Raw genomic sequence first — 25,375 nt, 5'->3', positions numbered from 1 at the left:
TAACTCCCATACTGAAGGTCCAATGTTAGAAGTAGACTGTAACAAGTGTTATTTAATATAACAGTGAGAGTCATTGTGATGTGAGGTAATTAAAATAACAAATTATAGAAATAAAATGATAAGAAGATTAGAGGGTTCAACTACAAATATTACCATAACCTAAATTTGAAATTGTTTTTAAGTAAACAATTATGAATCATCAAACCCCTATATATATGCACATTCTAGAACTTAACTATATGTCCATGAGAATATCTCACTCTATATATATACGCCCTTTCTCTTGAGACCTTCAACATTGCACATTTCTTACTCTTTTGCTCTATGTCTTCTAACCCACAAAATGTTGGAAACTATTTGGGGTATAAGGAGGAACCCTGGAAAAACACTGAACCCCGCAACGAATACAAATCCAAAAAACTCACCCCTCAAAACTCCCTTTCCTACTCTGACCCCCCACCACCACCCAAAAAGTCGTCGTCGCCGCCGCCGGATAAAAATAAATGATTACCTCTGTTCCCCTACACCATACACTCCTCCTCCACCACCACCACCAGTCTTCTTTTTTTCGATCATTTCTACACCATCTTCTACCACCTCTACCCACTACCACTTCCTCAGCCTTACACATTCTCTTCCTTTCTCTATTTACTGTTCCATTCGTTCCTCTTCCATTTTTATTTCCTTTTTTTATCCCTCTTACTCTTTCTCTCTCAAAACTCTCTCCCAACTTTATTTCCTCCACCATCATTTCTTCACTTCTTTATCTCTCCTCCATCGCTTCCTCCACTCCGCCACCGACTCCTCCGCCTTCCACCGTCTCAACTCTGAAGCCTATCGGATCACCGGTTGGCTCAAAATGGAGGAGGTTCATGATGCAATGGTTTCAGATCCTGCTCTCTCTTCGCCACCTTTGCCTCCAGTTACTTTGTTCTATTATTCTCAAGAAAGACAAGTACGTACTTTAATCTATTACCTTTCTTTTATAGTTATTTCCATATAAGGTGGATGAATTATGAAGTGAAGAGTAGTTTTTGAGTTTCCAATTTTGCTTTCCAGATTAATGATGCTTCTGGTGATGGCAATACTTATGAACTTGCACCTAGTATTTAATGTGTTGTTCTTGATTGTTATTTTCACGCTTCGGATTTACCCTTATATCTGTTGATTTTTTATTTAGTTTTTGGTAACGGTTCTGAATTTCTTATATGCTTTCAATTCAATCTTTTATGGCCCAGGTATGATCGTGATGATGGGTTTGAAGAAGAAAGATGAGGTACTATAAAAGTTGCATAATGTGTCACTGTCCCTTATTTCTCCTACACTGTTTAATGTGTTAAAGAACAATAAATCATTGTTGAAAGACATGTACTTTAGCTTATCTTTCATTTCTTTTTGTACTTTTTATGTGAACTGGGGTTGAGTTTTGAGGTCTGCGGTTAATTCCCCGTCCAAATAAGAATATAAATTATGATCTGAGTTTGGTGTACATTCTTGGCTTTAATATCTAATTCTCCTTCAAATCTTTGGTAGACATTTCGATTATTTAATTAAACAAAACAAAATGATCAATGCATCAATAATATAAAAGTTTTTTATATTTTCAATGTATTATTCATATTTAATACTTTTAGAGGTAAGTAATATAAATGAGTAATAATAGTATAGATAGATATTACACAATTCTATGTTCTATGCATATTCGGAGATAGCATTGAATAAATAGAGAATGAATCTCAGGTGAAGGTGTGATTTTAGTTTATCAAAACCAAATGGACCGACCTATTATGGTAGGTTCAAATCTTTATTTTATAATTCTTTAATAAAATTCATGATGTATGTCTCAGTGTGTGTGGATGGTTAACAAATATAAAAAAATGTAAATGTTGTTAGACATCTTTGTCCTACATCCGTTTTAATTGGCTGCTGGCTTTTATATATATATATATATATTTTTTTTTTTTTGAAACAGGCAAAGTAGAACCAATATATTAAAATATCACAAAAGGTGTTAACCCAATACAACAAGCCAAAAGGAGTTAAGATGATTGAATTATACAAAATTAAGAATTAACACAGTAATTAGCAAACACACAATTTGTTGTCGTGACCGAAGAAGAAAACCAAAACTAAGAACATACTTAAATAATATCCAAAATAGTAGTAAAACTCCATTTCTTATCATTGATAACACCGTCATTCCTCTTACCATTGTATATTGCATGGAAAGTATCCCTTTCATAATCCCTCTAATCATGTCTTCAAATTTCTAAAACGAATTAACGGAGCATACCAACATTGGAACTAGTTAATCGGTGTCTTATTTTTTTTGATGGGCCGTTGTTAATATATTATTATTTTTTGTTGTGGTGAGACTCAAATGCTCAACCTTTTTCATCTTAACATTAAACTATCCTATAATTCATTTTTTCGTAAGATTTGAATTCACAATCTTCTACACTTATTTCTTATATCTTCTATTTTCACCATCAAACAACCATATGACTCGCTACTGTCCATTTTTATATATATTTTCTGTCCTAAAAATGTATCACTCTATATGTTCTTTATTGTGGCAATATTAAAAAAATATTTAAGTTAAAAGTTTAATTACTAAGTATTTTTTTGATCAATCACATCAAGTAGCATATGAAATTGTATATTTATATGGGATAGAAGATATATTACCATTGATATAAGCATATTAATTATAAATTCAATAATCCGAGATCTTGCTTAAAGGGAATCAAACATGTATTACTTGAAGGATATGCATTGACGTTAAAATTAACTTAGTTTGTACAGGATAAAAATTATATTACTTAGCTTACGAATAAAATAAAATTTATTATTCATCTTTCAATAATAACTCATTAAACTTCTATATTAAATAGAATTAATTTATAAAGGAGGAAAAAAACAAGACCGCACTCAGATTCTTGCAGTTTCCTATCCCTATCTCTCACGTACACCGGCACCAATAAAAGTCAAAAAGGGAAAGAGATTCTTCTTCCATTCTTTGGCAGTTAGCTTATTATTTGTGCACCTAAAAAGTACTTATTATGTCACAAATTCAAACCTTTTGTACTCATTAAACTTAAAGTTAATCTAGTCCTAGCAAAGAAAAATAATTGAATTTGTCACCACCTATTGAGATTCGGATTTTGTTACACACCTAACCCAACCTCAATATCTTGTTAAGCCAAGCCTGCTTATTTTCATCACTAATATAAATTGGTCAGGCATGTAGTTTTTTGGAAAAAGATTGTTATTTGTTTTTTTAATTTAGTCTAGTGGGTGAAAAATATAAGCATATAAGGGATCATATTGGACGAGTTCAGTTTGGAGGACTATTTTCAAGTGCAAATAAATGAGTGGTTGACAAAATTTTAACTTGATTTTGTTACATTTGGACTTTGATTTTCTTATCATGTGGCATTGCTCTTAATCTTAAATTCAATGGTATGGTTGTAACGCATAGAACAAGTGTCATTAAGACCATGCCTTTGCTACTTGTTAAAAGCTAGTAAAGAGAAACTGATGATGAGCACATAATAAAAGTTTTATTATTATTATTAATTATGTTATGTAGATAGATTATGCAAACACCACCTGTTTTAATTAATATAATTTGTTTATTTTTGTATTTAAAGTTGGTATATGCATGCTTTTCCTATTAAAAGAAAAGTAGCAAAGTGGACTGTTTAATTTTAGTTGAAACTTGCCTATTTGTGCAACTGGTCTTGGGCACTTTGTTGTCAAAGACATGTACTAGGTTTAGCTAATTTTGGAGACAAAAAGAATCTGATTGATAGAAAATGTGAACTTCAACTAAATCTTACCCCAAAAGGAAGCCAATCTTGTGGTGGACCACCTACCCATTAGTTTAGGGGTGCATGTGATCTTCTATATCTATGAAACAAATAGCACAAGTTTTCATTATATGTGAGAGCTAGATGTCTGCATTCTATAATATTTTTATAATGAAGAATGAAAATTATATGTCTCATTTTTATTTATTTTTTATACCAATCTAATTAAAAAGTAATACCTAATTGAAAAGAAAAATCGAATAATAGAAATTAATTTTTTTTATATTACTTAGTAAAAAGTGATTGACTTGAAACATAGAGATAATTTTTTTTTTTTATAACATACTATCCTTATTCTCAAATGAAAGCTAAATATCTGCATTCTATACCTATTTTGATCAATAAATCATTTAATTAATATTTCAAATGGTAATTAAATCTCTCAATTGGAAATGAGACAAATTTCAAAAATGAGAGTTTCATCCCTTTGGTCAAACAAAAAGTATGACGCGTGACACTTGAAATTAATGTTACGTTGCACTAGTGGTCCATTTGGTTAGTACTTTGAAAAACGCACAATGAATGAAGGGATGATACTGATTCGAAGTGAACAAAGTGTAAAACCAGGTGAGGATACAAATTACAACACGGCTAGTAAAGCCACCAATATTGCAAAAATCGAAAGAAAAAAACAGTGCTAATGGAGTCATAGGGAACATACAGTGATATAGGTGTTTGGAAAAGAATTGCACACAAAACAAGTAGATTAATGAAGCAAGGTAGGGAATAAATAGTCAAAACAACCATAAACAAATCAAAAAATTCATAAAGAAGGTTGCTTGTGGTCCTTATTTTCTTGCTTCAATTTCGCTGACTAGGCACCCCTTGCCAGTTCACTGCCTTCTATGCCTCAACGTGAGGTTGTCTCGCTATTCGGCTAACTAGGTTAGATTTTAACTTTTAACTTTTATCAAAGTAAGAGTCAATCCGTTATATATATAGAGGATGTATATATATCAAGGATGTATCTGGTGAGTAAAATAAAATTATATGAGAGTGGGGTGAACAATTATTTGTTCTCATATTAAAATCAAGGAGTAAGATTAGAAGTTTATTCTAAAATTCTTTTTAAGGTTCTCATTGAGACATTACAACAAACACAATGTTAGCTATAGGGGTGAGTAGGATCGGACACTGCCCACTCACCTTGTATGGCTCGATCATTATTGGACTCGAACATGATCGATTATCATTAGATTTAAGGTCAAGTTCGGATTCAAAATTAGACTCGGACAATACTTAGGATCGAATAGGACCAAGCATGACTCGCCTCATGGTCACTTACTCATCATGTTTGTATGTGTTTTTATTCAAATGTCTATAGAGTAATCACACATTTTTTGTCAAAAATATCATTGATTATCTAATTTTTCAACAAATATATATGATTAAAAATATATATATACATTTTATATGTCAAATTACATATTCTTAATACATAATATTTAGAAAACTTTATTATACATTATAGTTAATCAGGGCTAGGGTCAGACTTGTGTTTAAAGGCTAACCTAGTTGACATTCAGGGTTGGGTTAGTTTTGGGTGTAAAGTTGGGTTTAAGTTAAAAATATGACACGATCAATATTTAGGACCGTGTAAGGGACAAGCTTTAACTCATCCCAAACGGACCCATATTCACCCCTAGTTACTTATGTTAAGAAACCATATTTGCTCCATTTTATATAGGAAGTAGCAACCGTATTGTTTTTACTTTTCCCATAATTTGAACGAATTTGAGAACTCGGATGATACGAGATTGAGTTGTGTAATTGGAAACTTTCTAATATAATCTAAGAGCACCTATAGCTACCTACCGCTTTTTTTGTTCTTAAATGAATCTACTTATATATTTTATATTTGTTCACACTTACTAGAAAGATAAAAACATTCACTCCAACAATAAACCCTTATCATTTGTTTCAGGAGTTGCAAAATAGGAAAGACATTAAAAACATTTTTAGGTTGAAAAAGTTTATAATTTGGTGGATTGGTATTTTTTTTGGATTAAATGATGGCTAGGTTTGGGTTTCCATTTTTGTGGAGGAAGTTGGTCAGATCCTGCTTATTTACACCTTTTCTCTTCTTATTGATGCTAAAGAATATTTTCGCCTCATTTAGTCAGCAAAGGATAAAGAGTTGCTTAATCAAATGATTCAAGGTTTATTCAGATCAAATTGAAGTTACTAGTCTTCAATATGCGGATGACACTATTTTAGTATGCAATCCAACCTCATCTAATATTTGGAGTTTGAATAGTATTATTTGCTGCTTTGAGCATGCTTCGGGTTGTAAGGTGAATTTCAAGAAAAAAATTTATCTTTAGTGTTAAGGTGGAGCAAAACTTCCTAATTGCAACCTCTAACTTCTTATCTTATAGCATTGGCACCATTCCTTTTCTCTATTTGGGTATTTTGGTGGGTGCACGCCAATATAGATTTTCTACCTAAGCTTTGGTAGTTGACACAGTAGCTAATAAGTTATCTATCTGGAAGAGAAGATTCATTTTTTTGGGTGGGAGGATGGTCCTTATTAATATAGTGCTTCCTAATATTTCTATCTACTTGATTTCCCTTTTTAAAGACCCCAAGAAAGTTGTTATTAGGCTCATGAAGATTCATCGGAAATTCCTTTGGGGGAGTAGGTAGGGTGGTAGAGGCATATTTTAGGTACCCTGGGAGGAGGTGTGTAGGTCGAAGCATGCAGGTGGGTTAGGGGTTAAAAATCTTGCCTTTTTTAACAAGTTATCTCTCCTTGGTAGAGGCATAGCTTATGGATTATGACTCCCTCTGGGTTAGAGTGGTCAGAGCTAAATAAAATGTTAGTTTCATTCCCAACGGGTCAGTTATCTCTCCTTGGTGGAAGGAGATTTGTTTGGTGGGTAGAATTAGTGAGCCTAGTCATGATTGGTTTAATCAACTTGCTTGGAATTCTATTGGTGATGGTCGAGATATATATAAAGTTCTGGATTGATGTCTGGGCTAGGAATGCTTTCCAAGGTTGTTTCTGGTGGTTGAAATAAAGGATGCTTCTGTACCAAAATGTGGGAGTTGGCAGAATGGAAATTGGAGGTGGGGTGTGTAGTGGAGAAGAAGGCTTTCTGTTTGGGAGAAAGAGCTGGAACAAGAGTTGTTTGCTTGTATTTCTTGGTTTAATTGCAGAATTGGTGTTGTATATACTTGGAATCGGGGGCTGTCTAAATATGGTATTTATGAGGTTAAAACTAATATGAGGCTTCTTTAAATCTTATTGTTTCTGCATCTGATGGGATTTTAAACAAGGTTTGGATAAGTTACTCGTCGTTGAAGGTTTGTTGCTTTGTTTGGAAGCTTCTCAAAAGGAAAATGGCCACAAGATGGAGCTGTTCAAACGGCATAATATCCGTGATCAACAACAGTAGGAGTGTATTTTTTCCAACCAGCATGAGGAGGAAACCGTGGAGCATCTCTTTAATTCTTGCAATTTCGCAAAACATGTTTGGCTTGGTTTTTATGCTTGGCTTGGTATGTATGTCCGTTGTTATCCGTCTTCTTGTAATGCTGCTTTTACTTCTCATCTATTTTTGTGCCTACAAGCGAAGGCAACCCATCCTTGGACGATGTTATGGTTTGTTGTGGTATGGTCTTTATGATTGTTGTGAAATGATATAATTTTCGAAGGAAAGGAATTTAGTGTGTTAAATGTTTTAAAATATGTTGAGATATGGTTGTAATTATGGTTTTCGTCTACTTTGGATTGTAATTTATTCTCTTTAGCTTATTGGTGTATAGACCCTTGGAGTTGTTAGGAGGGTAGCTTGTAGGGTGTTGTTTCATTATTTCTGAGTGTGTAGATTCTATCATATCTATGGGTGAGTAACCTTTGTGCCTTTAATCAAATTGCTTTGCTTATAAAAAAAATAGAGGGTGTTGTTAGTGTCAATTTTAAGCAATAAAAGTGTAAAGATTTATTATTATTTCTAACGGTCATTCCCTATTAGGAATGGCTGGGGAATAATGCATTGTTATATTTGTTGGAATATCCCCAGTCCCTAACACTGACAATCTAATATGCAAGAAATTGATGTTGTTACTTGTACTTCATCTAGTACATGATCTTCCTACACATGACAATATGACACTGAATACATTGTCGATGTACCTTTCACTTGATGATCATGAGTCCAGAGAGAAGCTGAAGAAGATACTTATGTGAAGTCTAAATGAGTAGCTAGAAGCTATTGAAGGACATCATTTTTAATGTTTTTTTAATTATGTAAACAAAGACACCCTTTTCTATGTTTTTTAGACAGTTGAGTCTATTATGGACTAGCCAAAAAATAAAACGGCCTGTCCTATGTATTCGATCTCTTATAAAATCGATGTTTGGGAGTGTTGTTGACTATTGGTTTGTAAATATCTTTCTTTTCAGCTGAGTGGTTTGTTTGCTATCTTGTCTGCTTCTTTCCTATATATATTTTGAGATATTCTGACATATGGTATTAAAAAAAATAAAGGGTAAACTTTTTATTATTTTAAGTTCTTATTATTTTTATAGAGTCCAATACTAAATAAGAACCATTTTCATATATTTCACGTTAACATCTTATTTGAGTATCCAAAATATTGTATTTATATAACATCTTATTTAAATATAGGTTATATTCCTCTTAACTATATGAATATAGAAGAATAGAAGGTCAAACTTACATCATATAATAGGTCATTTCTTCTTTTTCTAGAAATGGTTGAAAGTATCCCCACAATCACATATATCAATGTCCCTTAACTCAATCAATACACAACATCTTCATGCGAGAGGCATCACACGTAGACCAATAAATAGGATTAAGTACTCTCCATTAATAAAAAGGCAAGTAATATATAATAACATACAAAATGTCTAACAATATTTTTATCTTTTTTGTTATCATAAAAATACATTTTTATCATTAAAAATATGAATAAAAACAATCACTTACCTCTCTATTAATAGAGAGGATTGTTAATCAATAAATATGAATCACCTGGACCTATAACACTAAATATGCCCTTATCATTTCCCTATAATATTTGGATATGAGTACAATATTTATGAGTCAGGATAATCTACTTATTATAACATTAAATTTTTTATACTTACTTTTCATCTTTATCATCAATTATATGGATATCTAATGATTTAAATTTATTCACTAATTCAAACTATTGAACTTCTCTAAAATTGATGGCTAGATTCTTGGAATGAGTGGATCCCTCCCCAATATTTAAATATTTGCACTTTATTATTATTATTAAGTAACCGTAAAACTGTATGAACTATTAAAGTAGGGGAGATCATCTTTCACCACTTTTCTTAATTATTGTGCAATCTAATTAGCAATCATCCATGTTTCAAATCACTTATTTTAATAATAAACTAGCAAGTTATTTGTGCATTTATATCGGACGGTATTTTTTTGCTGCATGATTAATAACATATTATATGTGTATTTATAATTAAGAATATGTATGTTGCTCGTAAATTCGCTAGGTTAAAAATATATATGTTACCACTTACCAGTGCATTCATATTATTAAAAATTATTAATTATATATAAAATTGTACGGTCAGACCATATAGTTTGACTGTTTAAATCAGATAAACTTAATACGAGACCTCTTCTGGTGTAATGTCTTGCTCGACTTTTTCAACATTATTTTTTACACATACATAACATGATATAGTTAGTAGTATCATATTAATCAAAAAAATCATCAATAAATTTATTATTATTTGACTCTAAAATAACTACAAAACAATATGTTATTATTCATATTATTATTTTAATATTGCTATAGTAACATTATATTTTAATATTGCATAGGTAATCATATTCCTTTTATTTTTAAATAAATCACATTCATTACAGAATTAATCTGTTGTATTATCATCTTATTATATTTAATTATTTAACTTAATTGATTAATTGTGTATAATGTCATTTTTGTAATTGATCCATAAAATTTGAGTTTTATATTTATTTATGACATTAAAAATATAATTATTTATTTATCAATATAATTATAATTGTGCTTTAAGTTTCTAATGTTCAATAATTGTGTAATATGCTCAATTAATCATGCAGTTACGCAATTCAATAAATCAAAATAAATTATAGATTAATGAATCCAAATATAAACAAATTATCAAAAATGATGTAAAACATTGATGAGTATATATTACTCAATTAATATTTCATAATTTTATTAATTATAATACTGCAAATTTATATTTCATTTTTGTAACTGGTCCATAAATTCAAACAACAAATTGAATAAAATATTAATATTCCGAAAATTTATTATTTATCATTTGGCAAATTTCTATCATTAATAAATATTGCTTAAAATTAGGGAATTATAAATAATTTAATCAAAATATAAATCAAACAAATTAATTATCACAATCAAATCAAATTGCTTTAATATTTTGATTGTCACATGCTATTAAAGATTAAATAGAAATTAATTCAAAAACACAATGAAAAATCAAATCACAAAACTAATTTTAAGAACAATTATTTAATTTTTAGAGAACGGAATAAAAGATATTCAAAGATAATTATGTCTAATAATTGTGACTTCTAAAATGTAACTAACAATTGATTAATTATGTACAATATCATTTTTACTGACTGAAAAATGTTGAACTTTTATGTTTCTTTATGACATTATTATTTAATTATTAATTTATCAATATAACTATAAATATCCATTAAATTTCCAATGTTAAATTAATCATGTAATACGCTCAATTAATCACACTTGTCATGGAGCTCAATGAATCATGACAAATTACATATAAATATAAATTTATCCAAAAATTAAAATTTTGTAATTGATCTACAAATTCAAACAAAATATAATATAAATGGAATTGAATATAAACATATTTCGCAAATTTATTATTTACAATTATGCAAATTTTATCCATAATGAGCATTGCTTAAAATTGGCAAATCATAAATAATTTAATCAAAATATAAATCAAATCAATTAATTATCATAATCAAATGAAATTTATTTAATATTTTTCATTATTACATCATATTAAAGAGAGATTCAATCAAAAAACACAATAAAAATCAAATAACAAATAAAATTGTGAGGACAATTATTTAGTTTTTAGATAATAAAGCAAAATACATTCAAAGACAATCGTGCCTAATAATTTCAGTTTCTAAAGTGTAACTACCAATTAATATCACTCAATTAATATATTCAAAGATATTAATGAGTAATTATTACTCAATTATCATTCCACAAATTTATTATCTATAATTATGCAAATTTATATTATATTTTTGTAACACATCCATAAATTCAAACAAAACAGAATATAAATGGAATTAAATATTAATATTCCATAAGTTTATTACTTATATAGTAGAATGTAAATGAAATTAAATTATCTTCGGTGGTTATGATTGATATGATGCTCACATTTACTATGATTAATTAGATAAAATATACATATTCAACAATTAAACATGCCAAATTATTTATGATGAGAATAAAAAAATTAAAGATTATTCTTACTAATATAAAGTTGACACAGTCAGATAGTGAAAAAATAACTTCGAATGAAAAAGAACAAACACATAATAAAATTAAAGAACTATTATTCTACAATCAGATAATGAATATAACCTCTAATCGTTGTATTATAGGATGTGAGGTTTCTTTTCTACAAATGTCGAAACAAAGAATATGGCCAATTCGTATTTCCTGCTTTAGAAAAATAACCACATAGAAAAAAATATTTTAACAAATATCATGTGAGAAAAAATAATCAAATTCATTTGTTATGCAAAGAAGAATAAAAATGAAGATTTTAGTAAGATATGGACACATATGCATAACACTAACCTGTAGATATGCTTTAAGGAAGAGTCAAACTGCAAATGAAGAGATAAGATAATAAAAATGAGATAAGATGAAAAGATAAATAAATTCATAACAACAAACAAACAAATACAATATTGTAACTTATTGTAACTAAAATATCTAAAAATAAGAAGCTATCTAAAAGTAAACAAATGAATGAAAAAATAAAACAAATGCACTTTAAATAACATATTTACAAAAGAAGAACAAATCTACAATGATGAAGATTGAGTAGCAGGATACATAAGCCAATAAAAATACATTTTAAACAACATATTTCTAAAATAAAAACAAATATACAATGATGAAGATTTAGTAGCAGGATATAGAAGTCACCATATTAAGTTTAAACGAAATGAAGATTGACGAATGAAACATTGGATTGTAGACATGTGAGAGAAAAAGAGAGAAATATGAAATGAAAGGGGGGGAGAATATGGAGATATGAAATGATAATGGTGGAGAAATAATTCACATGTGAAAAAAGATTCAATCCCCTTTACTGTGAGATATAATTTCTTCATGGAATAAAAAACATATTGACTCATTAATCATTAGAATTAAATTGTACAATGAACAAAAGGGAAAATTAACATGTTTTGGAGGGAAAGTTTTGATTGAGGGATTGACACATGTCATAAGAGAACTTTAGTTTTGATGAGAGATTGACAAATATCATGAGGGTTTAAGAGATTAACATATATCATGAGGGACATTTTTTTGTTATATAGGTAATAGATTCAAAAACATACTCTAGATTTTAATTATTCATTCTATAAAAAATTATACATAGGAGTACAGGACTATCTCACTATCACTATTTTTTTTTCTTCCAATCATCATCAGTAATCATTATCACTCTTTCAATATATAGAGAGAAAGAGAGAGAGGAGTATAGGACTATCAGTATAAAAGTATTGGTTGCTTAATTCTAATAGTATATAAAAATATATTTGAAATAATATTAAATTGTTTATTTCCCGTAATATTTATATCTCAAGGAAAATGTTAAAGAGAGCATCTGTTAAAAACTATAAAATAGAAACTGTATTTTGGGAAATATTGCATTTAAAACTTTAGAGAAAAAAAAACGTATGTATCAATAGAGTAAAAAAAATTAATTATCATGGCATCATTAACCCTCCATTTTTTATTATTATTATCTAGTAAATAAAAATAATACATTAATTATGTATAAATGTTTAAATTATTAGGGCGTAGATATTATAGCTTCTAAAACTCAAAACTAAGCCTTCTACTTTTCAATGTGCATTTTCTATATTGATTTTTTAAACAAATGCTTTATAGATTACTTTATTGAATTTACAACAAAACATAATAGAAAAGTCATCCAAAGAAAAAGGTGGCAGGTTGGATGGGTCTCTTTTTTTATAACTTAGGAAGAATCTTGATCAAAATCAGCATCACATGTCCTTCCACTGATTATTGGTTGATTTAAATTATCATCATTCCCTTTTAAGTTAGATGCGAGATCTCTGGTCGAGAATCAAGGAGACAAAAAATCTATATGTTTGACTAGTTGGAACCCGACGTGTAAGAAAAAAAGATGGAGGGCTTGGGTTCAAAGACCCTTTGGTGCTTCACACCTTGCTATGCTTGCAAAGAAAAGTGTAGTTAAGCTAAGCAAGTTTGTAGTAATTTATTTATATGGGGTAAACTCTCTATTGGAAATGAATGTTTGATACAGGTTGATTAGTGTGATTTAAAGCCTTATATTCTATAAAAGCCTTTCTATACATGATCTTTTTTGTTTGGCTACAAAGATTAAGTTTTACAAAACAAAAAGGCTTTTTTCTGAAAATAAGCAACTTTTTCACATTTTCCCACATCTGAGTTAGAACTGATAGCTTTTTTTAGTTTGATTATTTTGGAGAAAAGACCATTACGCCGACTCCTTTCATTGGCTCTCAGTCTCTCACCAAACCCCACCAATGTCTCATACATTTTTTTTACTACCTAGCTCTATCAATTTCTTTTACATGCTTGCATTTCTACTTATTTTGATAGGAAGCCTTTTATCATTCAAATTAAAAGTTGTTTTATACGTTTGTTATTTTTTATTTACAACGTTTGTTGCATTTATTTGGCATTTTATCATTCAAATTAAACATTTTAATATTTTTATTTTTATTTAGCATTTAACTATTTTTCACTTTTGGTTAGTCATGGTTTTTTATTTCACAAATTACAGTCCAATTTTTATATCATAAAGAAATATTTGATGAAAATATTAAAAATTAAAGTAAACTTTAAAATATTTTATAACAAAATACCCAAAATACTATTAATATAAAGAAATAATGACATTCTCTCTTTTGAAACCAACAAGACGCTGATCTAATATAATGATGCAAGATTTTGTAAGACCCCTAGAAAGATTCTTGTGAGCAACATATGTTGAGATGGATAATCATGCACCCAAAAAAAATTAATTCATTATATTTCAAAATCATCTTAACAATTGATTTCAGCAGACATACCTAAACATAATCAAATCAATTATAATCATGATCAAATATAATGGTAATGTATTCCAGCTATATCAAAATATGAAAAGTATTAAAAATGTTATTTGGAGTGAAGTCGAAACCCATTTGTCTAAATTGAGAAATAATGGAACAAACATGCTCTTAATAATCCAAGTACATCTGGTGTAATAAAACCCAAATAAAATAAGAGCTAATGAAAATAAAGACATATCCAGTTATCCACACACAAACATAACCCAACGCTTATCTCCATCCCTTTTTCTCTCTTCTCATTTTCCATCTCAACAATCAGTCAAATGATTAGGATCATGTGTGGCAAAATGATTATGTTTCTATCTTTCTAACTAATTAATTTTCTACAAGTAATATAAAAATGTTATTTTATATTTTTAGAATTTTTATTTTTAATTAAGTGTTACTTTTTTATTGGATGGGATGATTGATCTTTGTTCCCCTTTTCCATCGCCCTCCGCCTCTTCCATCCTTGCTAACGAGGGACGTGAAGGTGCAGGATAAGCAAAGTCAAAACCTTGGTATAGTGGTTTTTGATCCAACTTTCAATTGGATTAATCATAGTTTTTCACATAATGCTAGTTATCACTTCTTATTCTATCAAAACAAGTCAAGAATGTTCAATCAATAGTGTCCAAGGAAGGTAACTTGTTGGTCAAGCAAATGGAGGATGGTGCACTAAGTACTGCTCTGACTGAGTCTAAGTTGCTTACAATGTGCCAAATTACTCAGGCCAAGCATGAGCCAGAGTCTCTACTAATATGCCAACTATCATAGACAAAGCACAAGGCAATGGGGAAATCTGATTGTGTGTCACATGAGCCAAGCATGCATCAATCCTTGAATTCTAACTGAGACTTGCCTACATCGCCCAAGCTAGTGACTCGTCCAGCTGACTATGTGTTCTAGATCCATGCCTCGTCCATTTGATCGAGCCATACTAGTCAAGCTTACTGTGCCAAGTATATTTGTCTCGGTTAGCCTTGGCCAAGAGTGGGTTATCTTGTTGTAGTCAAGGATTCCTTGCTTAACAAGCAATCTACTATTAACATATTTTACGCATCTAAAACATGAGTTAATTAAGTTAGTTAGGCTTGCTTTTCTTAAGTTCAAGTTCCTATATATAGTTGTTTTCTTTTCAATTAGAATAATTCAATCCTTCATATTCTTCTTCATTTTTCATTAATAAAAGTGGTATTTCATTATCCTATTCTTGAGATTTTCTTAAGTGTTCTTTTTTCCAACATAGTTTTCCGTTCTTTGTGAGCAAGGGGAGTTTATTTTCTGTTATGGTATCAAATATCTTCTACGAGCTCTACTACATTTATAAAATCCTCCATTCTTCCTTCTAATTCAATTAAGATCCTTCACACGATCCAACTTCTTCCTATTATGTTCATCCATCATAAAATCCAGCAAATGCTTTAGTGTCACCTCTGCTAAGTGGAGATAATTACCATCAATGGTCTAGATTAATGAGAATGAGTCTCATTTTGAAGTAGAAGCTATGTTTTGTAGATGGTAGCATACAAACACCACCCAAAACATATCCAATGTATAAGGCATGGGAAAGGGCCAACAATATCATGATTTCCTTGTTAACCAAGTCTGTAAATCCATCTGTTGCATAAAGCATTCTTTGGACACATAAAGCCTATGAGATTTAGGAAGAATTCAATGAGAGAATCTCCTAATTTAACCTTTTTAGGATTGCTGATTTACAAGAGTCTTTAGCCAACTTTAGGCAAAGATAACTTAGGATTACCAACTACTTCATATAATTAAAAATCATTTGGGATGAGCTTGACAACTTTAGGCCCTTACCCAAATGCAATTGTGATGATCAAAATTATTGTAGTGCATTCTTGATATAAAGAAGTTTAGAACAAAAGATAAAGTCATAAGGTTCGTAAGAGGCTTAAATGAGGCTTACGCAAGGGTTAGATCACATATTATTTGATTGAACCCATGCCAAGTATGAGCAAGGTTTTCTCACTTGTCATAATGAATGCCTATATTCATATGTTTGTTAGACATAAATTTATATTTGCATTGAAAATTCTCAAACTTAATGATATGTGTTGCTAGACATAGAGGTATACTTTATGGTTCATAAATTGTAATTTTATCAATTTAGCTGCTAGGCATTGAGCTAATTTTGTAAAGTGTTAGCATAGACCAAGACATTTGCAGCAACATAATTGAGAGTGTGCATTAATCTCAACTCATTTGCATAGTTGCTGAAAATAGAGGTGTGTATGAGAGTCATAATATTTGATCTTGTATTTATTATTTGGGCTTTATTTCATGAGTTGCTAAGTATACTAAAGTATTAGCTCTTATTGTAATTGAGGTCATGTATTGTGTAAAATCGTATTTGCTCGTTTTTTGACTGTTTGCCAATTTAGTGATTTGAATAGTGAGTCAATCCCACATCTAAATTTCAACACTTTTAATTATCAAAACTTTTCAACCAAACCAACCAACATGAAAACTCTTTTGAAAATCGAGCTTAGAATAGTGATTTGATTTTGAAAGGATGAGTTAGCAAGTCCTTGTGAATACGACATCATCTTACTTTTTTACTTGTTTGTGACACTGTAGGTAGTATTTCTACATCTAATTGTCAGTTTAGCAATGATTATCATAGTACACATTACACCTCCTCATTTGTAGGCCAAAAGGATATTTAACAAGTTGTTGAGGAAGACTGCTCATTTGTTTGGTGAATGAGTTCATTTGTTGAGAAAGAGTCATACTTTGGACCATAAGTGCATCACGAGTGTCCAAATCATGATCCATCATCATATAAGTTACGATGTAGTCCATGTTTAACCCAAAACAAAAATTCAAACAAAACTATCAACACCTTAATTTGCTCATAGAGAATAATACAACAAAATAAGAATAGAAATTTAAAGCATAAAATTGAAAACCTAAAATAACAAAAAATTTGTTGGGATGCTAAGTATCTAGATGCAAGTCCCAGACAATGGTATCATTTTGCAAACTGACAAATATGATAATAAATATTACCTTAGTGTCGCAAACAAGTATAGAGTAAGGGATTGTCGTATCCACATGGACTTGCTAGATACTAGTCTTTCAACTAAAAATTATTATTTTAAGTTATGATTCAAATGAGTTTTTTGATTGGTGACGCAATTAATTGAATTTGTAATATACTGAGAAGAAGAGTTGGGGTTGAACTTTACAGTCACTATCCATACACACATGATTCTTAATTTATATTCATTTAGTAATGATTAATTCATATAATAACCTCAAGATTACTAAAAGTTAATGTCTTAGTCATTTAATAACTTATACAACAAAGCTTTTATGTCTAGAAAATTCAATTTATAGGATTAGGAAATATGACTTACAAAATCATGTCTATATGTCTAGTAGTCAATGTATGCAAGTTGAGTTAAAATGCAACACCTCAATTTTTCTAGCCATCGATGTCTTGGTATATACTAACATTTTACCAAAAATAACTCTATGTCTACTAACTACAATGAAAAAATTAAGTTTTATGAATCTTCAAGCATACCTCTATGTCTAATAGTCTATGTTATTCAGTTTGAGAATTATAATATTACAAAATTACCGCAATATCTATACTAATAAGTACTATGCATAAGATGACAAATAATACAAATCTATGTCTACCAAATGTGCTACTTTTTGAGTTACGCAAGTTCGGAATAACGCAAGTAAGAAACTAAACAAAGTATTCCATAGTCATGCAAAAAGTTGATCAGACTCAAAGCAAACATAAAGTTAATACACAATTCAAGTATAATAAAAACTTCTTGAATTAATTGTGAATCAATGTATATACGTCAAACTCATACTACATTCAATCCCAACAAGAGTTTTAACTACTCATGTTCACAACGTGTAAGTAAGGTAGAGATAAAACACAACTCATGGGGTGGTAGAACCACATACAAATGAGTAGAGATTAACTACTCTAATACTTACACTGTAATCTCATGACTATAATAAGCTAAACTACCCTATAAGCTCAGAAAAGAAGTATTACAAATCAATATTACAAAGTTTGTGTCTTTTGGTTCAAGTTGGAGGTCCTTAAATAGTGTTTAGATGTTGTCATATGCGCTCAGTGCACCACCCATTGTGCTGAGCGCAGACGAAACAGTAGCAAAAATTTCAGAAATTTTCTTCGTTGCGCTGAGCGTACAAACCTGTGCTCAGTGATTAATTTTTCCTCGTTTCGACGATCCGACTGTTCACATTGAAGATTCATTAGTGAGAAACAATATATCCAAAATATAGCTTGATCTAACATTGAACCAATGTATTATCATGATATTACATCATGGTTGAATCTTTGCTTTTGTTCAACACTTATCTTTTTGCTATAATTCCTTTGGATTAAGCTTACAAGACATTATAGAGGTGAGATATGACCATTTAAATAAATTTTAATCATGTACTAATATAATTTCATTCATTTGAGTTAATTAAGTGACTAAAGTATCATAAAAAGAGTATATAAAATATTAAGAATTTGATATTTAACAACTTACACTAAATTTAGGGTGTTAGTTTTCAAGTGTTGATGGGTTGACAATAATTTTGTACACAGAGATGAGTTGGAAATCATATCTGAGTCTTTCATAATGGTTTTCCAAGCAATTAGAGTGTTTTATCTCATTGATCCTTCTAACAAGACTATACCAATGGTTCTCCAAGGAAGGAAAGTTCCTTATAGTGATGATGAGTATTAGGTTTCAACTCTTGATATTCTTGAGACATTGTTATTATCATCAATGATACCCAAGTTTCTTAATACTTATTGAATTTGTAGTGAATTAGGTGATGTAGAGAACAATAGATTTATGATTATATTTTGTCTATTGTCACCTCATCGACACTTAACAAAATAAATATTTAAAATCGGTTAAATGTTTTTTTGGAAAGTTTACTTTCAGAATTGGTTAGCTAAAAGAATCCATTCGGAAAAATGACTTTCAAAATCAAGTAAAAAAATAACTGAAATTTGATATCATTCTTTTAAAATTAAGCGCTAAAGGAATCGGTGTAGTTTTACTTTTTCATGTCTGTCAAACACTCAATTCAAAATGTCCTCATTTTCTCATCACTCAGAACATCCTTGATGTGCTGATTTTGAAACCCTATTTTAATCGATTTGAATTTTTTCTTAGGACTTTGTAAACATAGTGGTTTTTTTTCATTTTTAGTAATAAATGTGCTTTATCTGTAACTACGGGAAAACAAAATATTTTATATAAATGTGAGATTAAAATCAAATAAAATTTATCTAGAACTATATAAAAATATTGGCATATTCACCTCTATATTTATTTGTTTGTTTTCTCTTCAATTTCCTTTTTCTTTTTCTTCAATTCACCCTCTACTCGAGTAAGACTCCTTTCTAACAATGAAAAAAGTAATGATTATTTTCTTTGAATTTTAAGAATAAAAGTGTAATCACACTTTAAATAAAAAAGATACGAATGTTAATACATGCTGATTTTTTGGGGTATTAATTCTAATATGAAGAGCAGTCTCACTCCCTCTACTCCTTCACGGCTTTCCATTTGCTTAAAAGTCAAAAACACCTTTTCTTTTAACACATCTTGTTTGTTGATCACTCATACATGAATCACTTCGTTCACTCATGGGGAGCAAAATAAACTTGGTTTTGTAGCGCCGACTGCCTCAGAAAATGACAATAATATTATTTTAATTTGCAACATATCTTGTTCATTGATTGCTATAGTCATATAGTTACGCTGAACGACAACACCATACAGAACTTGGACAGAAATTAAAAGTGTCTTAATTTCTGTCTCAAACCAATCACAATACTATTTTTATTACATTTTGTTTTAAAAAAAATTATTTTATTCATATATAAATATATAATTGATTTGAGATAGGGAGTGAGATACTATAGGGGTATATGATTCTCATCCATATAACTAGAGTATTTCATCCCCAAGTCCCTCTCCATTTGCTATACATCTACACACCCTTTCTCTAGAGGCCTTCAACATTTGCACCTTTCTTACTCTCTTTGCCTCTCTATGTCTTCTAACCCACAAAATGTTGGAAACTGTTTGGGGTATAAGGAGGAACCCTGGAAAAACACTGAACCCCGCAACGAATACAAATCCAAAAAACTCACCCCTCAAAACTCCCTTTCCTACTCTGACCCCCCACCACCACCCAAAAAGTCGTCGTCGCCGCCGCCGGATAAAAATAAATGATTACCTCTGTTCCCCTACACCATACACTCCTCCTCCACCACCACCACCAGTCTTCTTTTTTTCGATCATTTCTACACCATCTTCTACCACCTCTACCCACTACCACTTCCTCAGCCTTACACATTCTCTTCCTTTCTCTATTTACTGTTCCATTCGTTCCTCTTCCATTTTTATTTCCTTTTTTTATCCCTCTTACTCTTTCTCTCTCAAAACTCTCTCCCAACTTTATTTCCTCCACCATCATTTCTTCACTTCTTTATCTCTCCTCCATCGCTTCCTCCACTCCGCCACCGACTCCTCCGCCTTCCACCGTCTCACCTCTGGAGCCGATCGGATCACCGGTTCGCTCAAAATGGTGGAGGTTCACGATGCAATGGTTTCGGATCCTGCTCTCCCTTCGCCACCTTTTCCTTCAGTTAATCTGTTCTAATATTCTCAAGAAAGACAAGTACATACTTTAATCTGTTACCTTTCTTTTAAAGTTATTTCCATATATGGTTAGATGAATTAATGAAGTGAAAGAGTAGCTTTTGAGTTTCCATTTTTGCTTTCCAGAATAATTAATGCTGCTTCTAGTGGTGACAATACTTATGAACTTGCACCTGTTATTTAATGTGTTGTACATATATTGATTGTTATTTTCACGCTTCGGATTTACCCTTATATCTGTTGATTTTTTATTTAGTTTTTGGTAACGGTTCTGAATTTCTTATATGCTTTCAATTCAATCTTTTATGGCCCAGGTATGATCGTGATGATGGGTTTGAAGAAGAAAGATGAGGTACTATAAAAGTTGCATAATGTGTCACTGTCCCTTATTTCTCCTACACTGTTTAATGTGTTAAAGAACAATAAATCATTGTTGAAAGACATGTACTTTAGCTTATCTTTCATTTCTTTTTGTACTTTTTATGTGAACTGGGGTTGAGTTTTGAGGTCTGCGGTTAATTCCCCGTCCAAATAAGAATATAAATTATGATCTGAGTTTGGTGTACATTCTTGGCTTTAATATCTAATTCTCCTTCAAATCTTTGGTAGACATTTCGATTATTTAATTAAACAAAACAAAATGATCAATGCATCAATAATATAAAAGTTTTTTATATTTTCAATGTATTATTCATATTTAATACTTTTAGAGGTAAGTAATATAAATGAGTAATAATAGTATAGATAGATATTACACAATTCTATGTTCTATGCATATTCGGAGATAGCATTGAATAAATAGAGAATGAATCTCAGGTGAAGGTGTGATTTTAGTTTATCAAAACCAAATGGACCGACCTATTATGGTAGGTTCAAATCTTTATTTTATAATTCTTTAATAAAATTCATGATGTATGTCTCAGTGTGTGTGGATGGTTAACAAATATAAAAAAATGTAAATGTTGTTAGACATCTTTGTCCTACATCCGTTTTAATTGGCTGCTGGCTTTTATATATATATATATATACATTTCACCAGCAGTTTATAAAACAAATATTTAAAATCGGTTGAATAAAAAAAATTAGATAGCATACTTCATAATCGATTAAGCTAAAAGGATCAATTTGTAAAAAAGACTCTCAAAATCGGGTAAAATAAATAACCGAATTTGAAATCATACTTTTGAAATCAAGCATGAAAATAAGTAGTTTAGTTTCTCTTTTTCATATTGGACAATCACTCAATTTAGAATGTTCTCCTTTTCTCATCACTCAGAACCTCATCCTTGATGTGTCCGATTTCGAAACCTTATTTTAATTAATTTGAATTTTCTTGTTAGGTCTTTGTAAATATGATGGTTGTTTTTCATTTTTAGTAATAAATGTGCTTTTTCTTTGACAATGGAAAAACAAAATATTTTATATAAATGAGACTAAAATCATATAAAATTTATCAAGAAGTATATAATAATATCAACATATTCACCTCCATCCACCTCTTGTCTGTTTTCTCTTCAATTCCCTTTTTATTTTTCTTCAACTTACCCTCCACTCCTTCACGACTCTCCATTTGCTCCAAAGTCAGTAACACCTTTTCTTTTAACACATCTTGTCCCTTGATCACTCATACATGAATCACTCCATTCATCCTTATTCTGTTGTCCTTAATTAGCAAGTTCAACGGGAAAGCAAAAAAACTAGGCTTTGTAGGGCCTACCACTGCCTCATCCTTATTCATCCACACGTCACTATTTAATATCTCTTATAAGAAAAGAAAATGTCAATAATATTTATTTTAATTTGCAACATATATTGTCAATTGATTGCTATACTCACGCTAAATAACTTAAGAATACCATAGAACTACATTGTCCACATAAAATCCTTAATTATTTATTATTTATTTAAATGATTATCTTATGCATTATTTGGTATGGAAGATTTGCTCACCACTAAAACTAGTTTTCAGACAAGGATCATGTTTCTAAAACAACATTAACTCCCATACTGAAGGTCCAATGTTAGAAGTAGACTGTAACAAGTGTTATTTAATATAACAGTGAGAGTCATTGTGATGTGAGGTAATTAAAATAACAAATTATAGAAATAAAATGATAAGAAGATTAGAGGGTTCAACTACAAATATTACCATAACCTAAATTTGAAATTGTTTTTAAGTAAACAATTATGAATCATCAAACCCCTATATATATGCACATTCTAGAACTTAACTATATGTCCATGAGAATATCTCACTCTATATATATACGCCCTTTCTCTTGAGACCTTCAACATTGCACATTTCTTACTCTTTTGCTCTATGTCTTCTAACCCACAAAATGTTGGAAACTGTTTGGGGTATAAGGAGGAACCCTGGAAAAACACTGAACCCCGCAACGAATACAAATCCAAAAAACTCACCCCTCAAAACTCCCTTTCCTACTCTGACCCCCCACCACCACCCAAAAAGTCGTCGTCGCCGCCGCCGGATAAAAATAAATGATTACCTCTGTTCCCCTACACCATACACTCCTCCTCCACCACCACCACCAGTCTTCTTTTTTTCGATCATTTCTACACCATCTTCTACCACCTCTACCCACTACCACTTCCTCAGCCTTACACATTCTCTTCCTTTCTCTATTTACTGTTCCATTCGTTCCTCTTCCATTTTTATTTCCTTTTTTTATCCCTCTTACTCTTTCTCTCTCAAAACTCTCTCCCAACTTTATTTCCTCCACCATCATTTCTTCACTTCTTTATCTCTCCTCCATCGCTTCCTCCACTCCGCCACCGACTCCTCCGCCTTCCACCGTCTCACCTCTGGAGCCGATCGGATCACCGGTTCGCTCAAAATGGTGGAGGTTCACGATGCAATGGTTTCGGATCCTGCTCTCCCTTCGCCACCTTTTCCTTCAGTTAATCTGTTCTAATATTCTCAAGAAAGACAAGTACATACTTTAATCTGTTACCTTTCTTTTAAAGTTATTTCCATATATGGTTAGATGAATTAATGAAGTGAAAGAGTAGCTTTTGAGTTTCCATTTTTGCTTTCCAGAATAATTAATGCTGCTTCTAGTGGTGACAATACTTATGAACTTGCACCTGTTATTTAATGTGTTGTACATATATTGATTGTTATTTTCACGCTTCGGATTTACCCTTATATCTGTTGATTTTTTATTTTCTTTTTTGGTAACGATTCTGAATCTCTTATATGCCTTCAAATCAATCTTTTATGGCCCAGGTATGATAGTGACGATGGGTTTGAAGAAGAAAGATGAGGTACTATAAAAGCTGCATAATGTATCACTGTCCTTGATTTCTTCAATAGTGTTTAATGTGTTAAAGAACAATCAATCGTTGTTGAAAGACATGTACTTTAGCTTATCTTTCATTTCTTTTTGTACTTTTTGTGTGAACTGAGGTTGAGTTTTGAGGTTGGGATTTTTGATCTGCTGTTGAATTTTCTTTCATTTTCTTGCCCAAATAAGAAGATAAATTATGATTTAAGTTGGGTGTACAAATAGTTATAAAATTAAAAAAAAACATTTATGGGTTTAAAATCTAATTGTCTTTCAAATCTTTGGGAGACATTTTGATAATTTAATTAAATAAAAATAAAATGATAAATATACTGTTATATAAAAGATTTTACACTGTTATATATAAATCATATTAAAAGTATGTAAATATTACACAATTAATGGTCTATGCATATTCTGATATGACAATGAATAAATATAGATGTACCATTTTATTCTATCAAAACTAAATGGAATACCAACAGGTGTTGGTTCAAGTAGTACATGTTTGATTTTTTCTTAAACAAGGTCTCGGATTTTGTGGATAGAAAAAATATTCGTTAGGAGAGTTAGTCTCACATACCTATAAATATTCTCAGCTCAAATAAGATTGTCTCCGGTACGAGGACACGTGTGGAAAACAAAAAATCCAAATAGACTCACCTATTATGGTAGGTTTAAATATTTGGTATCAATTTTTTAATTAAATTCAGTGATATATGTCTCATGCATGGTTAACAAATATAAAAAATGTAAATGTTGTAGACGGCTTTATCCTACATCCGTTTTAATTGGCTGCTTGACGTTTGTACATTGCATGTAAGGATGACAATGGGTACATGGGGTATCTACAAAAACTACATGTAACCCGTAGAGTTTAGGTTCATGTTTTTGAATTCATGGATAATTGAGATTTGAGATTTTAAGATCATCTGTTAAAAAAGTTTAGGTTCGAACAATTAGGTATTCAGACCTACGTGTACCCGGGCCTGCTATTTATTCTTTATATATATATATTGTTAATAATTCTAAATGTTATTTTGTTGATTCATGTGATTGTTATATTATTAGTTGAT

General features: G+C 30.5%; 3 protein-coding genes across 3 annotated transcripts; all 3 read left to right on the top strand.

Annotated features, from left to right (window-relative positions):
* LOC109353082 lies at window positions 314–1,428 on the top strand. Its single transcript, XM_019595263.1, has 2 exons — window positions 314–955; window positions 1,239–1,428. Exons 1-2 carry the CDS (start codon window positions 344–346, stop codon window positions 1,242–1,244), a joined length of 618 nt encoding a protein of 205 aa, XP_019450808.1. The 5' UTR covers window positions 314–343; the 3' UTR covers window positions 1,245–1,428.
* LOC109353072 lies at window positions 20,352–21,498 on the top strand. Its single transcript, XM_019595255.1, has 2 exons — window positions 20,352–21,013; window positions 21,309–21,498. Exons 1-2 carry the CDS (start codon window positions 20,562–20,564, stop codon window positions 21,343–21,345), a joined length of 489 nt encoding a protein of 162 aa, XP_019450800.1. The 5' UTR covers window positions 20,352–20,561; the 3' UTR covers window positions 21,346–21,498.
* Window positions 23,323–24,317, top strand: LOC109353078. The gene is made up of 2 exons (XM_019595260.1): window positions 23,323–23,945; window positions 24,242–24,317. The coding sequence occupies exons 1-2, from the start codon at window positions 23,494–23,496 to the stop codon at window positions 24,276–24,278; spliced, it is 489 nt and encodes a 162-aa protein (XP_019450805.1). The 5' UTR covers window positions 23,323–23,493; the 3' UTR covers window positions 24,279–24,317.

This window comes from Lupinus angustifolius, chromosome LG07 (assembly GCF_001865875.1).
Source record: "Lupinus angustifolius cultivar Tanjil chromosome LG07, LupAngTanjil_v1.0, whole genome shotgun sequence".
Lineage (NCBI taxonomy): Eukaryota > Viridiplantae > Streptophyta > Magnoliopsida > Fabales > Fabaceae > Lupinus > Lupinus angustifolius.
This window is presented reverse-complemented; position numbering and strand designations above follow the sequence as displayed.

Excerpts from the sequence above, each read along its gene's own strand:
- LOC109353072 (XM_019595255.1), top strand. The coding sequence starts at position 20,562 with ATGATTACCTCTGTTCCCCTACACCATACACTCCTCCTCCACCACCAC. Across the intron at positions 21,014-21,308 it reads AATATTCTCAAGAAAGACAA|GTATGATCGTGATGATGGGT; the intron begins GTACATACTTTA and ends TTTATGGCCCAG.
- LOC109353078 (XM_019595260.1), top strand. The coding sequence starts at position 23,494 with ATGATTACCTCTGTTCCCCTACACCATACACTCCTCCTCCACCACCAC. Across the intron at positions 23,946-24,241 it reads AATATTCTCAAGAAAGACAA|GTATGATAGTGACGATGGGT; the intron begins GTACATACTTTA and ends TTTATGGCCCAG.
- LOC109353082 (XM_019595263.1), top strand. The coding sequence starts at position 344 with ATGTTGGAAACTATTTGGGGTATAAGGAGGAACCCTGGAAAAACACTG.